We start from the raw sequence: 20,224 nt of genomic DNA on the forward strand, positions 1-20,224 counted from the left end.
TCAAAGATATTATTTTATAAGTCTTGAGATTATCTTGGAAGTATCCTTCCTTTATATAATTGTGATTCCTTCCTTGATTGAGTTGGTCTTCAACTAGGAGAGTATTAAAGATAAGATTTAGTAAATAATTATATCTTTAATGTTTTGTACTTTTCTCCTTGTCATGGGCAGAGGAGTTGGTGATGTTGTAGTCAGCTACTCAAACCTCTAGGAATGTTCGACTACGTGTGGAAATCTTGTGGGCTTCGTCAATTTAATAAGAGTATTTTTGTCTCCTTCGAGAAAAAACTCACTTGTCACCTCCAGAATTCTTTAGATTATTTTTTGCTCAACAAACCGTTCTTTGAAATTTATGCTAGCCTTAGTTTACTAATACATATGGAATTTGAAAAGAAAAATGTATGAGCTCCACTTTAAAGTAAGTAATCATATAAATGAGGGAGCTAGTTGATCAAATTTTCATTCCTTTTTTCCTTACCCATGCAATTTGTGACCCTTGTTTTGCTTACCCATGCAATTTGTGACTTCTCCTATTACAAGTAGGTTAACATTGCAGAAGAAATTTATTGTCTCTTATTATTTTCTGAATTTTGCTTGGGTAATTACATCGATCCCTTGTACACAAACAAGGACTTTTCTACTTTCATTAAAGTCTAGTTACCACTACTTACAATATCTTCGAGATATTAAAAGCTATCTCCTCTATTGAAGGCCTAGCCTCTGGTTTGGCACTTGTACATGCCAAAGCAATATGCAAAACCATTGACACTTGCCTCCTCTCTTTCCCTTCCTTCACTGGAAACTCAAAAAACTCCAAACCACCTTCTAATTTCATGTTTGATTGCTTTTCATTTATGCCTCTTGTCATTCCCAAACCCATTGGTTCTGCCAATATGTCCAGCAGTATCACCCCAAAATTGTAAATGTCACTCTTCTGACTCAGTTCATCACAGAAACTATTTTCCAGTTGCCAGCTGGGCGACTTCATCAGCTGCCATGTGTTTGAACTTTCTACCGGCTGCGCCAATTGGGTGAATCCGTAATCCGACAAGCAGGCCGAGAAGTCCATGTTCACCATGACATTGCATGGCCTAATGCTCCCATGTACGTCCATCTTCATCTTCTTCTCGTATGGAGGATATTGTCCGTGGATGAAAGCAATTGCTCGTGTAATATGATTAACTATGGTGAGCCTTTGGTTCCATTCCAATGCTGTGTGGCCATGCTGCCTAGCACCTTAATTTATGGTCAAACCAAAATAATTGTCAGATATCACTAAGTACAAACAGTGTTCACTTAATAATGTCCTAGCGTCTGGTTGACAATATCAAAGTTATGTACATCTCTCCTACTGGAGAACTTTCTGACCAACAAAAAAATGTAAAAGGTCCATTAATTCCAAAACATTTGCAGCTTCTACTGGAGAAGCATTAAGAGATTGAGAAATGTGTTGCGCACAACCTTGTTTATTGGCGCTTGATTTTTCTTAATTTATTAAATCTAAATGTCAAAAATAAATATGATTGTGGATGAGGAATAAAAAAAAGTGTGCAAAAACTATTTCCCTAGAAATTTATGTCTGCAAAAATTGAAAATATGAACCTTTTAATTTTTTTAATACGTTTTTTTATTTGGAATCGACGAAAAATACTTGATATTTATTTTACAAAGATCATGGACAAAGTCTGAAACCAAAACACACAAATCGTCACCAAATGGACAAGGAATTTAGTAGGCTCATGCTAATTAAAGAGGCTCCCTGATTGTTAATATAATTATTTTACATATGTAATCAAATTTTAATTGCTGAACTAATTCAAATTAAATATTGAAGAGATATTGATCAAAGATTGACGATACGTTAGTTCAATATCAGATGACATAGATCATTTCAACAATTGAAATATGAAACAAATTCATCATTTAAAGTGTTTGAAACTTTAGAATTAATTACTGCTTTAGGAAGCACGTCCAAGTGAATGCATAAGCTTACCGGCAAGCAAGTCGGCGAGGCTTCCCATGGGTTTATAATCAGAGAGAACGAACTTGATCCTCTTAGCGTACAAATAAGCAATGACAGGCAGAAGATACTCACACTTCTGACTCACTTGAGCCAAGTGCTCAATTCTCTTCCCAAACTCACGCTTCCCAGAGCTCACATTCCTGAACCTCTTCACGGCACAAACCCTACCTCCCAACAGCACCACCTTCTCAGTCATCCCCAGCTTGCTCTCTCCGATCACACCCACCGAACCTCTCAGCACACTCCTCAGTGTCAGGTGGGCAAGCCTTTCCCCGCAACCCAAACACTTCTTCTCGTGCCCACAGAAGACAAGTGGCAGATCGTCCATGAAACCGACGATGCAGTCTTCATAGTCGGCGAAGGAGCTGGCGTAGCTTTTTATTAGGTCGTCATGTTTGGGGCTCTTATTTCTAGGTTTTGCTCTTAGGGTTAGCATGGTTTTTTCAGAGAGGAACTGATGAAGTTTGAATGTGAAAAGTGTTTCGTTTGGTGAGAAATATGGTTTTGTTTTTCTTGTTTGGGTGATTTTGATTAATTTATTGTGACGTTTCTTGATTATATCAATCCAGCTAGCATGTAATTGCTTTGTTATTGGGCCCTTGGAATACAGAAAAATCCAAATGTGGAATCATATATTTCTTTTCAAACTTCGGCTAGCCATTCAAACCATATTGGTTTATTTTATTCCATTACCATAAAAAAAAATTAAAAAAAAAGGAAAATGTGAGGGAGACTATCTTGTTTTTCTTTTTTTTCAAACAAACGATATTATTTACACTAAGAAAAATAGGATGGGTTTAGCCTCACAATGGCTAACAATAATGTGGTTCAAATTCGCTTTTGACGAGAATCAAACTTATAACCTCTTACTTACAAGTGAAAATAAATATTACTAAACCATAATACTAAGTGGCTAGGGAGACTACCTTTTGAGATTATATTTTGTAGACTACGTGATATAGTAATTGATGGTTGGTCTCCTTGTTTAATAATTAAAAAAAAAATCTAATCATTGACCACTACATCGTGTGATCTAAAAAGTATGATTTAACTAGATGGTCTATCTATGATTTAACTAGATGGTCTATCTAGCATAAAGCTATTCAGGCCACAAAGTTTTACTACTCACAGTGTGCAGAGGGAACACTGGTTTTGAGAACATTAGGCATTTTCCTTAGCATTCGCAGAGAAATTTCGAGATGACTGTCAGCAAGAACTACTTTGTAACGTAGTTTTTCCCTACAATTTAATTTCATAATCTACATTTGACATATTATTTGTCATTAAGAAACCTATAGTAAAGGTAACCGAGTAATTTGTGCATCTGAGGTAGTTGCTTCGTTTGGTGTCCAGGAGTATATGTATGTATATGTATATGTATATGTATATGTATATGTATATATGTATGTATATATATGTATATGTATGTATATGTATGTATATGTATATGTATATGTATATGTATATATGTATAGTAAACTTAAATATGATGGAATTGGCTTAGATTAAATTGAATATTGTCAAACATAGTAGGGAACAATAGTATCTTTCTTAAGAGAGAATTTTACTTATAACGGAATGGTCCACTCAAGTGTCTACATTGTGGATGCAAATTTTCACCTTCATTTGATTGACAAATTTGCACCTGTAAAATATTAACACCTAAGATTAAGGTCAAAAGCCTCATGCGCCCACGATGAATAGGGGGCCTTGGCCAAAGAATCTCCGATGCCAAAGTTAGAATTCTAAAAAGAATGTGTTTAAGTGTTTGTAGGTAGCAAAAAGTCTCATGAATTTTGGAGATAAAGGGTGTATTTATAAGAGAGAATGAGGAAGTGGGCCGGCCCTCTAGGGTTTAGGGGTGGCTGGCCCTATGTGGAATGTTTGGTGGGAATATTCCAAAGAAATTTTTGTAAATAAATATCTTGGAGTAATTTGATAAATATCATAAATAAATGAAATTACGATTACTTACTTGAAGGAGGTTTTCTCTGATTAGGAATGTATTTATAATAAGAATAAGGAATTATCCTATCATAAGTACCTTTGACTTTTCCTACGGGCATGGGTGCCTTGAGCATTCATTGATCTCTGCCTACTCTACCTTAGCTGGGCGTGGTGAATGAGCTGCTCCTTGCTCATTTAATAGGGGCAATCTTGTCTTTCTTGGGAAATAATCCACGTGTCAGCTCCATGATTTATGAGATTATTTTTGGCTCCACAAATGCCTCCACACCTGCTGGACTGCTCTTAGGAAAAGGCAGGAGGTGTAAGAATCCAAAGCTGCAATGGAGTTTGTGTCCCAATTTGATGTAGATTCCTTCTTTGACTTGAAATTTAAATCCTTCTAGAAAGGGAATGTAATTGCCACCAAAACCTATTTAAGTCTGCGTCAAGCAGGGGATTAAATAAATTTATAGTGCAACTAAAACCCCCAAGAAAGAGAGAAAGCCAGAGGATATTTGTTCCCCCTCCTCTAGCAATCTTCTTCCCTTACCCATGCAAAGAATTGTGTTCCGTTGCTTTTCTTTTTTTCCAAGGTAAGAAAAATTTAATTTTCTCCTTCTTCTTGATTTTTCGGAGCCTTAGGGCTTGAATTTTTGGGTCGACAGAGTGAAAATGGCAACTACGGGCTGCTATGCTGTTGATATCGTGGCAGCTTAGTTACTGCAGTCAATATGGCGCGGCTCAGTTGGCTAGGCTAGGTGTGCGTTGACTGGCTGGGATAGGTGCATGGATCTCGATCCTAGGCGTTGGGGCATTGGTCTTGGGAGCTAGGGCGTCAGTCTTGGGTTACTGGGCTTGGGCTTGTGCAACGATGAAAGATACAAGAGAAAGAGGGAGGCACGGGGGTGCCAACTCCCCTTCCAGTTAGTTTAGTCTGCAAGGCCTTTGGGCTGTGAGGGTGAAAGAAGGCATGAGGCCTGGCCTGTTGGGTCGAGAGGAAAACGAGGCCAGGCCGAGACAAAGAAGGGTCTTGCATGTTGGGCCCGTGCCTTGGGTCTGGTACGCTAGGTTCGTGGGGCAGCCAGCTGGGCTGTGGTCTGGTACGCTACTCCATGTGATTTTTTTTCTTCTTCGAGTAGCCTTCTGACAATTTTTTGTTTTGTCATTATAGGATTTTTTCAAACATGTCTTCCTCGAGCCACAAGGATGATGAATTTATTCTGCCATTATATCGCCAAGGCGGATCTGCAAGTAAGCTAGGTTACTTCTGCGCTGCTTATATCAAGGTAGCTTCTGATGAAAAGTTCAAAGACTTCTTCAAGATGTTTAAGCATGCAATTCTATCTAGGGTTTGTATGAATGGCCAATGATGGTAGTAGCTGTGAACCGTGTTGGTCTAGGAAAGCTATCAAGTTTCACACCTACTACTTTGTGTTGGGGTTTACCTTTACTATGCCTTGGTTCTTCCAGGAAGTGATCTGCTCTATGAAGTGTGTTCTTGCTCAGTGCTCTCCGATTATGGTCTGCGAGATGGTGGAGTTCCATAACTTGAGCAGTATTTTTACTTGGACTTGACTGCCAACTAATTTTGGTACTTCTTTGACATAGGTCACATTGATGGTGTTAAGTAGCTGAGGACCCGTTATAGGCTCTTCGACCACTCGAGCAAAAGGGATCATGAATGGGCCAGGAAAACCCTAGAGATCAGAGAAGAGTGGGAATTAAACTCTTTGCCTGGGCTATGCGTTCTGATTACTTTCATTGATGGTAAGTAGGTTGCTTAGTCTCTAAGCTGCTTTATACGTTTGTTGTGCTACCTTTTTATTTGTCATTCTTTAGTTATGTAGATTCAGAATTCGGTTCAACTCCCAAGACTTCTCCAAACATGAAGAAGGTGTACATTACACTAGGGACCCTTGCTGAATATCCCGAGTGGCATTGGTTGCTCAATCTTCTTTATAGGAAGAAAGGTGGGCTGCCCCCGTAGAAGGAGATTAAGAGGATCAAGGGTGAGGCATTTGCTTGTCTAGTCGCTATCGTGGACCCTGTTGCTAGTGAAGGCGGGAAAAATGGATATTCATCACCTGCTCAAGAGTCATCGGTGAAGAAAAAGCTGAAGATTTCCCTTGCTGCTCGCAGGGGTGCGTCCACTGCTGGGAGACCCGTGATTAACTTAACCTCTTCCAAGAGAAAGAAAGAGGCTGCTAGATCTGAGTTTGTAAAGCCTGCTGGTTTGAGGGTTGCTAAAACAGTCGTTGACAGGATTGCGCAGCGGAGAAGTTCTAATGTGCCTATGTACCTGGTTTTTATTCTGAGACAGCCTTCCGTGCCCAAGTCCGATCCGATTTCAAAGGTGCGTGCAATGACGAATAGCGAGGATGGTGATTGCACTGCCAAGGTAGGCCCTTCTTGTTAAGAAATAAGCGTTTGCCCCCATGAACAATTGTGAATAGCCTACCAAAACAGCCTTAGGGGAGTTTTTTGAGATCCATGCGCTATTGAAGCTCAATTTGCTTGAGGACACCAAAACATGTGCCAAGTTTATTGATGGCCTAAGCAAGGTTGTCGACTCTAGTTTTTTCGCGAGGCGTGAAGCTCACTCACGGAAGGGTTCCTTGCTTGCTATGATGCAAAAATATGTTATCTTGGCAGCCAAGTACACACGTATGGAGTAGGATGACGCCAACGCTACTAAGGAGATAGCAGTAGCTATGGTAGCAAAAGCTTGCTCGGTCGCTGAGAAAATTAAAGAGTTTGAGTCTGAAGAAGGTCGTCAATAGAGTTAAGTCCAAGGAAATAAAGATAGAAGGTCAAGCTGACTTCTACAAGCTTGGCTACATAGATCATTTCCTTGGCATACCGTCTGACTACGCCTTTTCTGATAAGGACTTCGAGCTTTTAGCTATTTCTTCCGAAGATCTACTTAAGTTTTCCTTCGAAAGCACAGTTTGTAAAGCAGCTGAGGATCAGGCTGTCAAGGTAGGTGTGGCCGAAGGTAGTGTCGCCCAGGTCAGGGCGATTGATGACAGTGCTGCCCAGGATGAGGCAACTGTAGATGAAGAGGGGAAGGTTGATGCTGCTATGAGTGATACGGCTGTTGATAATGTCTAAGCTGCTGAGGAGTAATCTCTTTTGATAGACTTTTGGATTTACTTTCTTTCCCTTTCCTGCTTTGCTTTTTTCTTTACTTGAACTTTATTGGTCTTCGTGCTAGTTTACCAATTTGCTAGAAATTAATAAACTATTTTTCTTCGATTTTCTTCATCTTTGTCTCTTTTCCTTGCTTCAAGTTTTTGCTGTAGAATGAACAACTAAGCAGACTACTTTGAACAAAGTAGTTAAGCCTATCTTCTTTGCTTTAGGTGCTAACTTTGGGTTGTCTTGTGCAATTTTTAGCTTGTTCGAGTCTTCTTTTGAAACTTTTAACTTGCTAGCCCAAATGACCTCCGTAGTTGCATGTTTTGTATCAGTGGTCCATTAGATCTTTAACCACAAGGTCGTAGTTTGCTGCTTTTTAATAACTAGACGGGCTTGCATGGCTTACATGACTGTTGATCTAAACTTAGGACCTCTGCAAAGCTATTAACAACAGAGCCAGTAGTCAAGCGCCTAACTTACAGAAGCAAGCGAGTCTGTATGACTGCTCAGTTGTTAGCTTCTATCTTCTAAGAAACTGTTGAGCTTTGTCTCACGTTGTTGCCCCTAACCATTGGTTGCTTAGCTGGTCATCATTTCTCCAATCTTTTGAGCTGTATGGCATGCATCACAACATACTAAAGATTGCTGAGACACGAAATTCACTACCCTTTCGCAAAAAAAATGCAGAGTTCTATGGAATTTCGTGGGTAGTGGTTTGAAAAAACGTTTTACACCTTATCTAACCAATTTCGTAGACTGCATAGCAAGTAGTACAACACTTTAGGAATCAATGTGAACCCAAGGGGTTGTTCTGCACTAGGCAGTGCATATGCACACTAACTTGTTAATCTTTCACAAGATTGTACGGTTGTACAGGTTTATGTGATTAACTGCTTTAAAGGTGTACTATAGGCAGTCTTCCAGAAAACTGTAGGCTGCTTATTGAATTGGCAGTGACTTTAGGTTTCCAGGGATTTTCCAAAAATCGTAGTCTACTCATTAAATTGGCAACGACTTTAGGTTCCCAGTTATCTTCCAGAAATTGTAGGCTGCTCGTTTAGATAGGCAACAGTTTTAGGTTCCTAACGATTTTCCAGAAATCGTGGGTTGCTCGTTAAATTGGCAGCCACTTTAGGTTTCCAGGGATACGCAGAGATCGCTAGTTGGTCACATATAAGATGCTCAGCTACTTACGCTAGTTGGTTACATCAAGGATGCTCAACCGCATGAACCCTATGCGTGTAGCCAAACCTAGAATTCCTTATCCTCGCAAAGATCACCTATGTATTGCACCAGAGATGCTCAGCTGCAAATGCTAGCTGGTCACATTGTGGATGCTCAAAATGGATGTCCTTCTAATGAGTAGATAGAATATTATTCCGTAACACGAAGATCGCTAGTTAGTCGCATACAATATGCCTAGCCGAAGGTTACCAACAGCTAGTCACATCAAGGATGCTCAACTGTGGTCCATCTTCGTGGGTAGCCATCCAAAGTGCGAGCTGCATAGCACGCCTCATCCGTCTCTAAGGCCATGTCCCTTGCAGATTAAGCTAAATACCTAAAATCTTTCAATCAAGCTAAGCCTTAAAAAAGACCATTGTGGCTACTTCTAGGAATGTCGGGGCAGGCTATCGTGCTCTAGTTACACCAAGGTAGCCCGACCCTTCCACGTCTGGATATTCAGAGTACATAGTTTAACTTCTCCTAGTGGGAAAGCATGGTTGGTCTGCCAGGGGCGCAATTCTTACGATAAGTCCCTAGTTGGGCATGATCTTCAATGAGAACAAAAGTAGACAATTGTTGCAAATACGTAATCGAGCCAAATGATGAATAACTTCATAAATCTTCATTGAAAAATAAGAGGAAAGATATCGAACTTAGCTGAAAGGTAGAAACTACATAACAACTAGATAGTCCTGAGCTTGCGAGGTAGTGCTCGTCGAGCTGTTTGAGTCTTCAAGCTTTATTTCATCCAAGCAGAACTCAGGGAAAAATGAGAGGTCATGCATAATATTTCCGTAAGTTGTAGGCATTCCACTGCTTGTAGATTTCTTTGTCGTTCATAGTGGTGAGGGTGTAGCTACCTTTGCCGCCTACTCTATTGACCTTGTGCAGACCTTTTTAGATAGGATTCATTTTTTAGAGCATTCTCTTTGGGCAGTGATGAATGCTTTTCTTAGGACTAGATCTTCAGGCTGAAATAACCTTTGCCCTTTTGTTGTAGCTGGAGAAAAGTTATTGCTGGTAGGCTGCAATGCTGGTGATGACCTTCTCGCATTCCTTCTTTTCTAGATCTAGATTTATGGCTATCTCATTTTTGTGCTACTCCAAAGTTGGTAGTATAGTGTTGATGCTCGGCACAATGACATTGAGATAGATGATTACTTCTGAACCAAATGCCAAGAAGAAAAGAGTTTCATTAGTTACTCGTCGTTTAGTTATGTGATACGCCCATAAGACACCGAGAAGTTGAAGGAATATTTAGGTATAGACAAACAGGAAAGTTCGTCTGGCCAATTTCCCTGTTTGTCTGTGAGGGATTTCATGAGGCAGTCCAGGATTGTCTTATTGGATACCTTTGTCTACCTGTTACCTTAGGGATATTTAGGCATAGACATGTGTTGCGTGATGCCATATTTCTAGAAGAACCTCGCCAAGTCTTTGCCCACGAATTACGAGCCGTTATCGGTGATGATAAATTATGGATACCAAATCGACAAATGATGTTCCTTCATATGAAGCGTTCTATGTCTGATTAAGTAGTGGTGATCATGGACTCGGCTTCTACCCACTTGGTGAAGTAGTCGGTAGCCACAATCATTATGGCCATACCCTTAGTAGCGAAAGGCATGGGCTCTACCAGGTTGATTGCCCACTGCATGAATGGTCATGGGCTTGTCTGTGGATAGAGTTCGCTAGGAGGCAGTGTGGGTACAGGCTTGAAGCATTGGTAGCTGTCATATTTTTGAACAAATTCCTTAGTGTCTTGATGCACGGTGGACCAGTAATAGTCAACGTTGAAGACCTTTTGTGCTTAAAATCAGCCTCATGAGTGGTTTCCCCAAACTCCTTCGTGCATCGAGCTTAAAACTTTTAAGTATTCAAAATGCCCTAGGCATCAGAGATGTGGGCTTGAAAGAAATCGTTGGATGAGAATGTCGTTCCACATGTAGTAGCGTGCCGCCTTTATTTGGAGCTTCTTAACTTCCAATCTTTCTACAAGAAGTGTCCCATTGACTATGTAGTCGATAATGAGATCTTGCCAGCTTAGGGTTGCATTGACTTGTAACATCTCGGTTGCTGGTTCTTCTTCTATGCTCGGCTTTCCCAAATACTCGATTGGGATAAAACATCTAAACTAGTAGTCCAAAGTAAAGCATAAGGCTATCAGAATGTCTATGTGAACATTGTCTGCCCGTGATACTTGTATGAGGGTTGTAAGTCTGAAATACCTCAAGCTATTTTCGTACATTCTCAGGGTATAATGCCATCATTGGATGCTTTAATGCATACTCCCCAGTAGTCTGGCTAGTGATGAGCTGAGAATCGAAATGAATTGCGAGCTTCTTGACTGCCATATCTTATGCCATTCAGAGGCCTGCCAATAAGGCCTCATACTCTGCTTCGGTGTTTGATGCCTTGAAGCCTAAAGTGATTGTCTGCTCGAGCATCAAGCTATTTGGGGTGATAAAAACCAAACCTGCTCCAAAACCCTTGTAGTTAGATGAACCATCGACGTGTAGGCGCCAAAAGTCTTTGTCAGAAAGGTTGGAGCAGCCAGGGTATGCTCGGCTACTTTGGGGTGTCTTTGGGCTGTGCTGTTGTGACTTATAGGCCGGGAATAAACTCTACTATGAAGTCTACCAAGGTCTAAACTTTTATCGCCATGCGAGGTTGGTAAACCAAGCCATATTGATCGAGTTTCAATGCTCACTTCATCACTTTTTGAGAAGTGTCTAAACCATATAAAATAGATCGTAGGGGAAACTAAGTCATGACAATGACCGTATGTGCCAAAAAGTATGGTCTGAGCTTCCGAGCTGTAACAATTAGCGCCAAAATTAGCTTTTCAATAATCGGGTATCTTGTTTTAGCATCAATGAGAGCTTTAGAAGTGTAAAATACTGGCATTTGGGCCCCCAACTCTTCTTGTATAAAGGCAGAGCTTACTGCTACGTCTAAGACGGCCAAGTAGATGTATAATTTCTCGGCTACTTCCAGCTTAGATAGTAGCAAAGAGGATGTCAAATATCTCTTCAAGTCTTGAAATGTTTTTTTACACTTGTCGTTCTATTTGTCTCTCTGCGCCTTCTTGATGGCCTTGAAAAAGGGCTTGTATCGGTTGGTTGATTGCAAGAGAAAACAGTTAAGTGTGACTGGGCTCAGTTGCGAGCCGATTCTGGTCGTCTTCTCTGGCTGCTCGGGATCAAGAATGATGTATTCGGCGTCCTCTTCTTGCTTTCATCCTTTTTCTTTTGTCGGTGTGTCTTCCTGAACGCCATCATCTTGATCGGCCTACTGTAGTTACTATTTGGTAGTAGGTTTATCCTTCTCAACCTCTGTAGCTCCTACGAAGGTGAAGGATTTATTCCTTAACTCCTTCAGCATTTGCACCATGCATCGTCAAAATACGGCCTGGTAAGACTTGATCTCTTCGACTCCTCCTCCCAGGATGCAGAATTGGATTTTCTAGTACTTGACGAATGTTACGGCGCCCAATTTCACTAGCCAGAGCCTTCTTAGAATTCTATTATAAGGAAACGGGTCACTGACTATAATGGACGTCTGCTTTAAGACTAATGGTGGTGTTCTGACATCGAGTGTTATGTTGCCAATAATAGTTGAGGTGTATCCGATGAATCCGGTGAGTACCTCTACTTGGCGTATTATTATGTTTTCCAAGCCCATCTTCTAAATGACGAATAGCTGAAATAGATTTACTATACTGCCGTTATCCACCATCACTTTGTCGACTATATTGTGTGCTAGTTAAATAAACACTACCAGAGCATCATCGTGTGGGAAGTTAACTCCCTCAACATCCTACTCGATGAAACCAACGATGAGTCTAGGTTTAGCGTCGACTGCTCAAACCTGAGATATTGTTATAGCGTGCTAGATCTTCTTCTTCTTGGAGTTGTTTGTGGCCCTCAAGTATTCAGACTTAGTGAAGATGTAATTGATTCTAATGGTCTTAGCAGACGGCTCATCGTCTACGTATACGTTCCTCATAAGCTACGCAGCTGGCTTGTCCAGGTATCTGTCGCATTTACCCTCATTCACCAGCTTTTCTAGGTTATCCCTTCAAGTATAACAGTTGTCAGTCGTGTAACCATAACCTCGATGGAACTTCCAGTACTTGGTGTGGTCTAGCTTGGAGGTGTCTCATTTGGGTTGTCTTGGCATCTTGAACCAAGGCTTACTCTTGAGGTCGCGGATGATTTGGTTTATTGGGATCTAAAACTTGGTATAGTTCTTGGTAGCCTGACCTCCTCTTGCCTGGGATCGGTCTTTACACTTGGCCCATTGCCTGCTTCGGTCGTTAGACTGCTTAATGCCTTGTTCGCTTGTCAAGCCTCATCCCAAAGCCCATTCTTCTCTGCTAGAGCAAATGAGTATGTCAGAGTCAAGTCTTCTTTCATGATCAATTCTCCGAATAGGGGATGATTTGCAGGGAGTCCCTTCTAGAAGGTTGTGCTAGCGATCAAGTCATTACAGCTGACTATCTTTGCCTTTTACACCTTGAACCTTATAGTCGAGGAGCGGCTCCTTCGAATTCTTCTTGATGTTGAAGAAATGATCGGACTTTTTCTTGATCAAGCAGTAGGATGAGTATTCCTTAGTGAAGACTATAAAAAGCTCATTGAAACTCCAGATAAACTATGGAGGCAGGGTATGGAACCAATCATGAGCCTCACCTTGCAAAATAGTGGCAAATATCTTGCACATTAAAGCACCGTTAGCCTTGTAGAGGATCATTACGCTGCGGTAGTGCTTTAAGTGCCTTTTCGGGCCTCCGTCTCTTTTAAATAAGGTGAAATATGGCATTTTGAACTTACACTAGGACTCTGTCTGCTTGATCTCGTCCATGAAAAGTATCTACCCATGTGTGCCACATCCCTGCGAAGAGCCTCGTCTGTGGTCTCGATGCGCTGGAATCGGCGTAATCGCTCAGTCATGAGCCTCTCTACTTCTTTTTTAATTTGCCTCTACCAAGGCAACGTGGCTTTCGACTGCCCCCAGTCATGACCTACTGGTTTTAGTTGTTCTTCCCTATACTCGACTCATTTATGTTACGACTGCAACTGCGGTGCATGTGGCACGTTCCTGGCAAGCGAATGGATTATTCGTAGGCTGCCAATTGAACTTGAGCCAGATTGAGTAATTACTTCTCTCAGTCTGTCGTGCTGCTTACTTCGATATGAGGTGGAGGATGCTCCTTGCAGGCAGCCTCGAATAAACACTTCGCTTAGAAGGTTGTCCATGTTGATTATCAAAGTATGGCCCTAACCATAAATGTATGCTTGTTCGAAGGTCTAACCGAAAGTGCATGCTCTTCTGTGCGCTAAGACGAGAGTATACGCTATCTCGGGGGGCCAGGCAGAAGTGTACACTATTAAAACACTTGGTTTATGGCTGGTTGATGGGCTGCTTGCTAGGACAGTACTAGGGAAAAACATCATTGCCTGCCTTTGTTCTACTTCAAAACACCTCGTTTGGGGCACGCTGCATCTCGATGCGGTGCAGAAGCTGGCTCACCAAGGTAACTTGCTAAGCAAGGGCGCTTGTTAATTCGACGACATATCGAGATAGGTGTTGTTCGCCATTTGGAATGGAACAACTGGGACGGTAGACATCTGTTTGAGTAGTGGAAGTGTAATGGACTATGGGTGCAAAGCTGAAGCCATGATGGGTTAGATCTGCAGTAAAGTGGGGTGAAAATACCCTTGGTTTAACCGTTAGCCTTGAAATCTGGATTTGGGCAGGTTGAACTGGTCTGGGACCATGCTGAACCATTTGGTGAAATGTAGAAACAAGTCGGGCGTAAAAGTTAAGCCGCCTCAATTCGTCCTGCTTGGCCTTGAGTTGGAGGAGCGTTGGGTTCGTGCTACGATGCAACTTGCCTCGCGGTTCACGTGGCTTGGGCTACATGGGTTTGGGCAGCTTAAGTCCAAGTGAAAGTAGTAGGTGCCAAAAGTAGCTGCCTGAGCCTGCGTTTGTTTGTTGCTTGCGCCATGGGCCTCATGCCCTAAGGTTTCCTCACATTGAATGGAGGATGCCCCGTGGGCCACTACAATGGGGGCTACCATTGCTGGCATGGTCACGGTACCTTGTGGAGGAGGCAAAGGAGCGGTCTTTCCCATGGTAAGCTGATGAGTCGATATTATACTATATATGTTACCCTATTCTTAGTTATAATTTAGTGGTTATTTTGTGAGAATTTTGATACTTTGATTTATATTCTTAATGTAGGACATTCGACTTCCTCTGGAGCAAAACATAATGAAACAGACGAATTTTGGAGCGATTGAAATTGGAGGACGTTCATGTGTCTCTCAACTTGTTCGTATCAAAGTTTCATAATTTTCAACCCAGCGGTTTATTTATGGCGATGAAATAAAGGAGCAGTGCGCAATGCTGTCAAAGTGACGTTTTGGGCTTATTTGGGCTTTTTGGCATCCAAGATTGTGTCTTTTGGGTTTGAGGCATTCTGTAATTACGTTTGGGACATCTCAAGCTTTAATTCACGTCGTTTTGGGCCTGTTTTGGAGCCCTGGAAGTCCAAAAATGTGGCTGATTTGTGGCTAGGCAGATTTCCCAAAGTTAGAATAGGAATGTATTTCCTAGTTATCATTCTATTATGTTTCCTGGTTTTTAGAAGACATTTTCAAGTAAGGATTTTAATTATGTAGTAGTATAAATAAGGCTTTTTAGCCATTAGAGAGAGACAGGGGAAGAGAGGAGAAGAACGCATAATATTTTGTTTTATGATTGTTCATAAGTAATTTCCGTTTGCTAGGGCGAGGCCATGAGCCAGCCTTAATGCTTGGCTACGATTAGGATCTTTAGAAAAGTAATTTGATGCAATTTTGGTTGGAGATTGGTCTCTAAAATTGACGAATGCTTCTTGTGGTTAATATGTGCAAGTTCACTTAGGATGAATACCACGTCTTAAGGGTTGTATGGTTTTTCAAAAGGTTTCACAAAACTTAATGAGTTATGCATGTTTAGATTTGATCTTGAATGAATACCACATCTTAAGGGTTGTATGATTTTTCAAGAGGTTTCACAAAGCTTAATGAGTCATGCATGTTTAGATTTGATCTGAATACCACACACGAGTTGCATGTTTGATATAAGCTCTATGTTGGGGGTCCAAGTAAGCCTACTTTAGGAAAACCTAACCTTCAAAATATGCATGTGTAATTCATAAGTAATTGAAAGAACTATGTAGGATTGTTAAGGTGACCGCGGAACCCTAGGCTGTTACAATTTGATTTTCAAAAACCGTTTTCTTTTAGTTATTTTATTTTGTCACTTTATTTAGTTATTTTCTATTACATTCGTTTTAATTATTTGAAATCACAAAATCAACATTTTCTCAAACTTTGTTTTAAATAATTAATTAAAATTTGATTTAACATAAATTATTCATTCAATTCCTGAGAAGAACAACCTTGCTAGAGTCATCTATACTACAATAACATTGTACTCTTGCAAGTATTTAAAATGTTTTTATCCCTACTTTTGTAGGTGGTAAAAATTCTATCAAGAAATTGGCACCGTTGCTGGGAATTGTTTTAAATAATTTATGTTTATCAACTCTTAGTTAATTATTTTTGTATATATCTTTATATTTACTTGTTTTATTTTTATTTTTTTTTAGGTGACAATTTGTTGATTTTGAAAGCATTGCAGTAATGGATTGGTTTGGATCCTCAGAAGGAGCACCCACAATTTGTGTGCAATTTGAATACCCATGATGTTATATATTGTCCCCAACGGCAATATTTTCCAAAGTTTGTGCAACACCATATTAATATGAGAAACAATTTTCAGAGACCTAGGTGCGAATCCTACTCAAATTTTTATCCATCATGGCCAGAGCATCAAAATTCTATGTGGGAGTGTATTCAACAGCCTTTTGAACAGCCTCATGCACCAGCAAAAGCTGATTGGGAGATTGCAGTTGAGAAATTGACAGAGAGTATCCTAACAAGGCTTGATCAAGCCGATCAAGAAATTCATAATATTCATATATCAATGAGCCTTATGCACCAGCAAAAGCTGATTGGGAGATTGCAGTTGAGAAATTGACAGAGAGTATCCTAACAAGGCTTGATCAAGCCGATCAAGAAATTCATAATATTCATAAATCAATGAAAAATCTGGTGCAGCAAATTGAGCAACTCGTGCAAAAATGGAAAGAAGAGGGGGAAGATGAGTCTCCTAGTCAACCAATTAGTAATCCACAATGTTCAGAGGAATGCTGCGCAATTCAAACACCCCAATATGCAGAGAGTTATGATAACATGCTGGAGACACTAAAATTGAAGAGCCAATTGCACGTGACTCATGCCCAGAGGATGAAACAGCACATGCTGATCTTAAAATCCACCCCAGATCCTTTGGCTACCCAAGTTCATGTGCCACCCAAATCTTTCCCACAAAGGCTGCAGGAAGACATGAGTCTTATTGTGTTAGGGGAGGTTCACACAAACTCAATATCTAATATGTCACCTGATCAGCTTTCTAACACACTGACTGATACGGATACAGGGCAGGTGCCTCCTGAAACAGTTTTTGTTGCTGAATTGAACACTCCAGCAGTAAAGCCCATAAAATTTGAAGAAAATCGGGGCAAGTCCCACAAGCAGGCTGAGACATACAACGAGAAGAAGAAAATATTTTGTGGCCGCCAAATTCCTCGTAGAGAAATTTGGCCAGTGCAGAAATTGTGGGGGTTAAATACAAGATTTAAGTCAGCTTATTGGAGACACAAGCCTCACTGGAAAGGGTCCTATTTGATTAGTCCTATTTGATTACAAAGATTCATTCATATAAAAGGGCAAATATGATGGATTCAACCACTCACCTGAAACGCATAATTGATAAACATCTCATTCCGTACCTACTTTTGCTCTATGATGCTTCTATGGAGTCGTTGATTCTAAGAGAACAAGTGACGTGACCATCAATTGCTTCTTCTACATCTAGCAATTGACATTAACTAAAACGATAATTGAGAGGCAACCCAATTTTTCTAACTCTTTTCTTTATTTCGTTCGTTTTATTTTCTTCCCTTTATTCTTTATCAACAAATCTAAAAAAAAAAAAAAATTGAAAAACACAAAAACATTAATTTTTTTTAGTTAATCAGTATTTTATTTTGGGTTTTATTCTAATTAGATTATTAATGTGTGTTTTTGCAGGTTGCATTCGGATTTGATTGGCCCTAAATATCCAGTACACGCGCACATTCGACTGAATCTTGCATTCAGCAGCATTCAACATCCATTCACTTCAAAATACATTCATTAGCCATCCATTCATCAACACTTATCCGAGCTTTCATCATCAATTCATCAACTTCATGAGATTCAGCAGTGCAGAAATGAAAGGAACGCAGAAACGGAAACAAAGTTGAGGTTCAGAAGTGCTTACAGTGGGGGCGCTGAGAAGACCTATGTATGCCTGAAAGCCCTTTTACTCACTCTCTCACCTTTTATTACATTTCATTACATACAAATTTGGGGGAGGGATCCAAGCAGCACAGAGGCGAGCAGAAGTTCAGGCCTACCATTCAGATCCAGATTCAAGCACAAAAATTTCTCAGACATTCATCACATGGTACATGCAAGACCAAACAGAAATGTACATGAGTATACAGGAAATTCACAGATTTATGGGTTCGTGCATGACAATGCGCAGCGGCAAACACAAAATTTTTCAGTAATTCAGAATCACAGAACGAGGCATTTAGGCACAACAGAGCAGAGATAACATTTTTGAGGCAAACAAAGATTTCACCTTCGCTTTTTTGTGGATCTGGGAATAGGATCAATGTTTTGCTCTGAGAATGGAGGGTTTAGGTATGGATCTGTGAGATCAGTACTATCTTGTCTCTGGTCTTTTTCCATGTTCCTACACGGATCAAACACATGCATGCGTTATTCCATTATCATTTTTGAAATCCAACAGTAAAGACAAACTTTGGGAAGGCGGAGTGGATTTTACCTTGAATTTTCTGGTGTTCGTATGGTCTTGCTGTGTGTTTGGGCCTGCAACTTCGTTTGCAGGTGTGATGGACCATTTTTCTGAGGTTTGGACAGAGATACAGCTATGGAGGCACGGCTGGGTTTCTGTTTTTGGGTTCGACAAATCCAGGACTATTGGAAGATTTTGGAATGACTAGAGAGCTAGGTAGAGATTGTTTTGGTTTTTGGTTAGAGAGAACAAGCGCCTGAGGGTTTCCAAGCTTAAAATGAGAAATGGGCAATGAAACGGCTGTGCTCTGGGTTTTTTATGGTGCACGTGTGCACTTGCAGCCGAAACCCCATCTTCTTTCTTTTTTTTTTTCTTTTTTTTTTTTTGTCAAAGGTAAACTTTATTAGATTCTAACTGAAACATTTACATCTTAATCAAGAATATTAAATAAAAACTCCGGACCAATCGCATCCCAACGCAAAGCACCTCCATGTGAGGCTACATATGAGGCGACAACATGCGCAGCGGCATTTCCACTCCGCTTAACAAACACAAACCTTACCCTTCCTAATTGAGATACCAAAAGACCAATATCATGAATAAAGCATCCCAAAGTAGCATCGATCACATATTCTTCTGTAAGCATTCGAATAAGCACCTGAGAATCTGATTCAAGCTTCACATCCGCACAACCCAACTCGATACAAACCCGCAAAGCTGCTCGGATCACAGCAACTTCAGTCATCAATGTTGAGTTGAAGAACACACCTCTTTCCCCACCAGCCGCTTGCAACAAACCAAGAAAATCCCTTAAAACCCACCCATATCCACCTTTGTAAGTCTTCCCACATTAAGCCCCGTCACAATTAATCTTCATCACACCAAAAAGTGGCCTCTTCCATCGAAGCCATTGACCGGTGAAGATTACTTCAATCTCCTCCTCACCATAGCTAACATCTCTTCTCTACCTGCAATGCCTAACTTGAAACTCCAGGAGGTGTCACCGCACTAAATTCACCATCTCTATGGGATTAACCAGCACGCCGTTAAAGACTATTTCATTCCGACTCTTCTATATTCTCCACATAACAAACACACACTTCTGCATCAACTCCTCTTATCTTTCATTGTCGCAAAAACGACCACATAGTTCCTGCAAATACTCACGGGAATCCCTACCTGCCATAGATGCCATGTCCAGCTGCAAAAAGCAACAGTACCAAAGCACACGACTAAACGCACATTGGAAAAACAAGTGATGTTTCGTCTCTTTTTCTGCTCCACACATATCACAATTACTATCCATTTGCATTCGGCGTTTAAGGAGGTTGATCCGCATAGCCAAGGAATGGTTACAACACTGCCATATAAAAAACTTCAATTTATTTGGAACCACTAACCTCCAGATATCACCCCAACACCGGTCACCATCATCCCTTCTACTCCCTCCTCCCGTCCCTTTCCTCCCAAGCTCTCTATTTTCCTCCATCTCTATGGCAACACCATATCCCGTTCGAACCGTATAGGCTCCATTATTAGAGTAGTGCCATATAAGTCTATCCAGATACCCCATTAAACTTACAAGCAGGCCAAGTATACTATTACCTTCTTCCTCATTAAAGAACCTCTTAATGAGATCTTCCTTCCAAGCACCCCACTTCGAGTCAATAAATGCATCCACCATCACTGGCATATCAACATGTTTCGAGTGCACCTTATATGAATGAGGTCGTGGAAGCCAAGGGTCCTTGTGAATACGAATACTCCACCCATCACCAACCCGCCATCTCAAACCTTTATCCAAAATCTTCCTCCCTTGAATGATACCCTTCCACCCCCATGAAGATCTTCTCCCCTACTTAGCCTCCATAAACGACCTATCTGGAAAATACTTTGCTTTACGAA

General features: G+C 40.7%; 1 protein-coding gene and 1 long non-coding RNA gene across 2 annotated transcripts; both read right to left on the reverse strand.

Annotated features, from left to right (window-relative positions):
- Positions 1 to 589: 589 nt before the first annotated feature.
- Positions 590 to 2,476, reverse strand: LOC126598587 (putative receptor-like protein kinase At1g80870). Its single transcript, XM_050264957.1, has 2 exons — positions 1,994 to 2,476; positions 590 to 1,236 (listed from the first exon to the last, which is right to left on the reverse strand). Exons 1-2 carry the CDS (start codon positions 2,457 to 2,459, stop codon positions 668 to 670), a joined length of 1,035 nt encoding a protein of 344 aa, XP_050120914.1. The 5' UTR covers positions 2,460 to 2,476; the 3' UTR covers positions 590 to 667.
- Positions 2,477 to 17,629: 15,153 nt separating this feature from the next.
- On the reverse strand, positions 17,630 to 18,607 carry LOC126600201 (uncharacterized). Its single transcript, XR_007615381.1, has 3 exons — positions 18,350 to 18,607; positions 18,143 to 18,256; positions 17,630 to 17,908 (listed from the first exon to the last, which is right to left on the reverse strand). It is a non-coding gene; the product is annotated as an uncharacterized LOC126600201 (long non-coding RNA).
- Positions 18,608 to 20,224: the final 1,617 nt, after the last annotated feature.

The sequence above is a fragment of the Malus sylvestris genome, chromosome 14, assembly GCF_916048215.2.
Source record: "Malus sylvestris chromosome 14, drMalSylv7.2, whole genome shotgun sequence".
Lineage (NCBI taxonomy): Eukaryota > Viridiplantae > Streptophyta > Magnoliopsida > Rosales > Rosaceae > Malus > Malus sylvestris.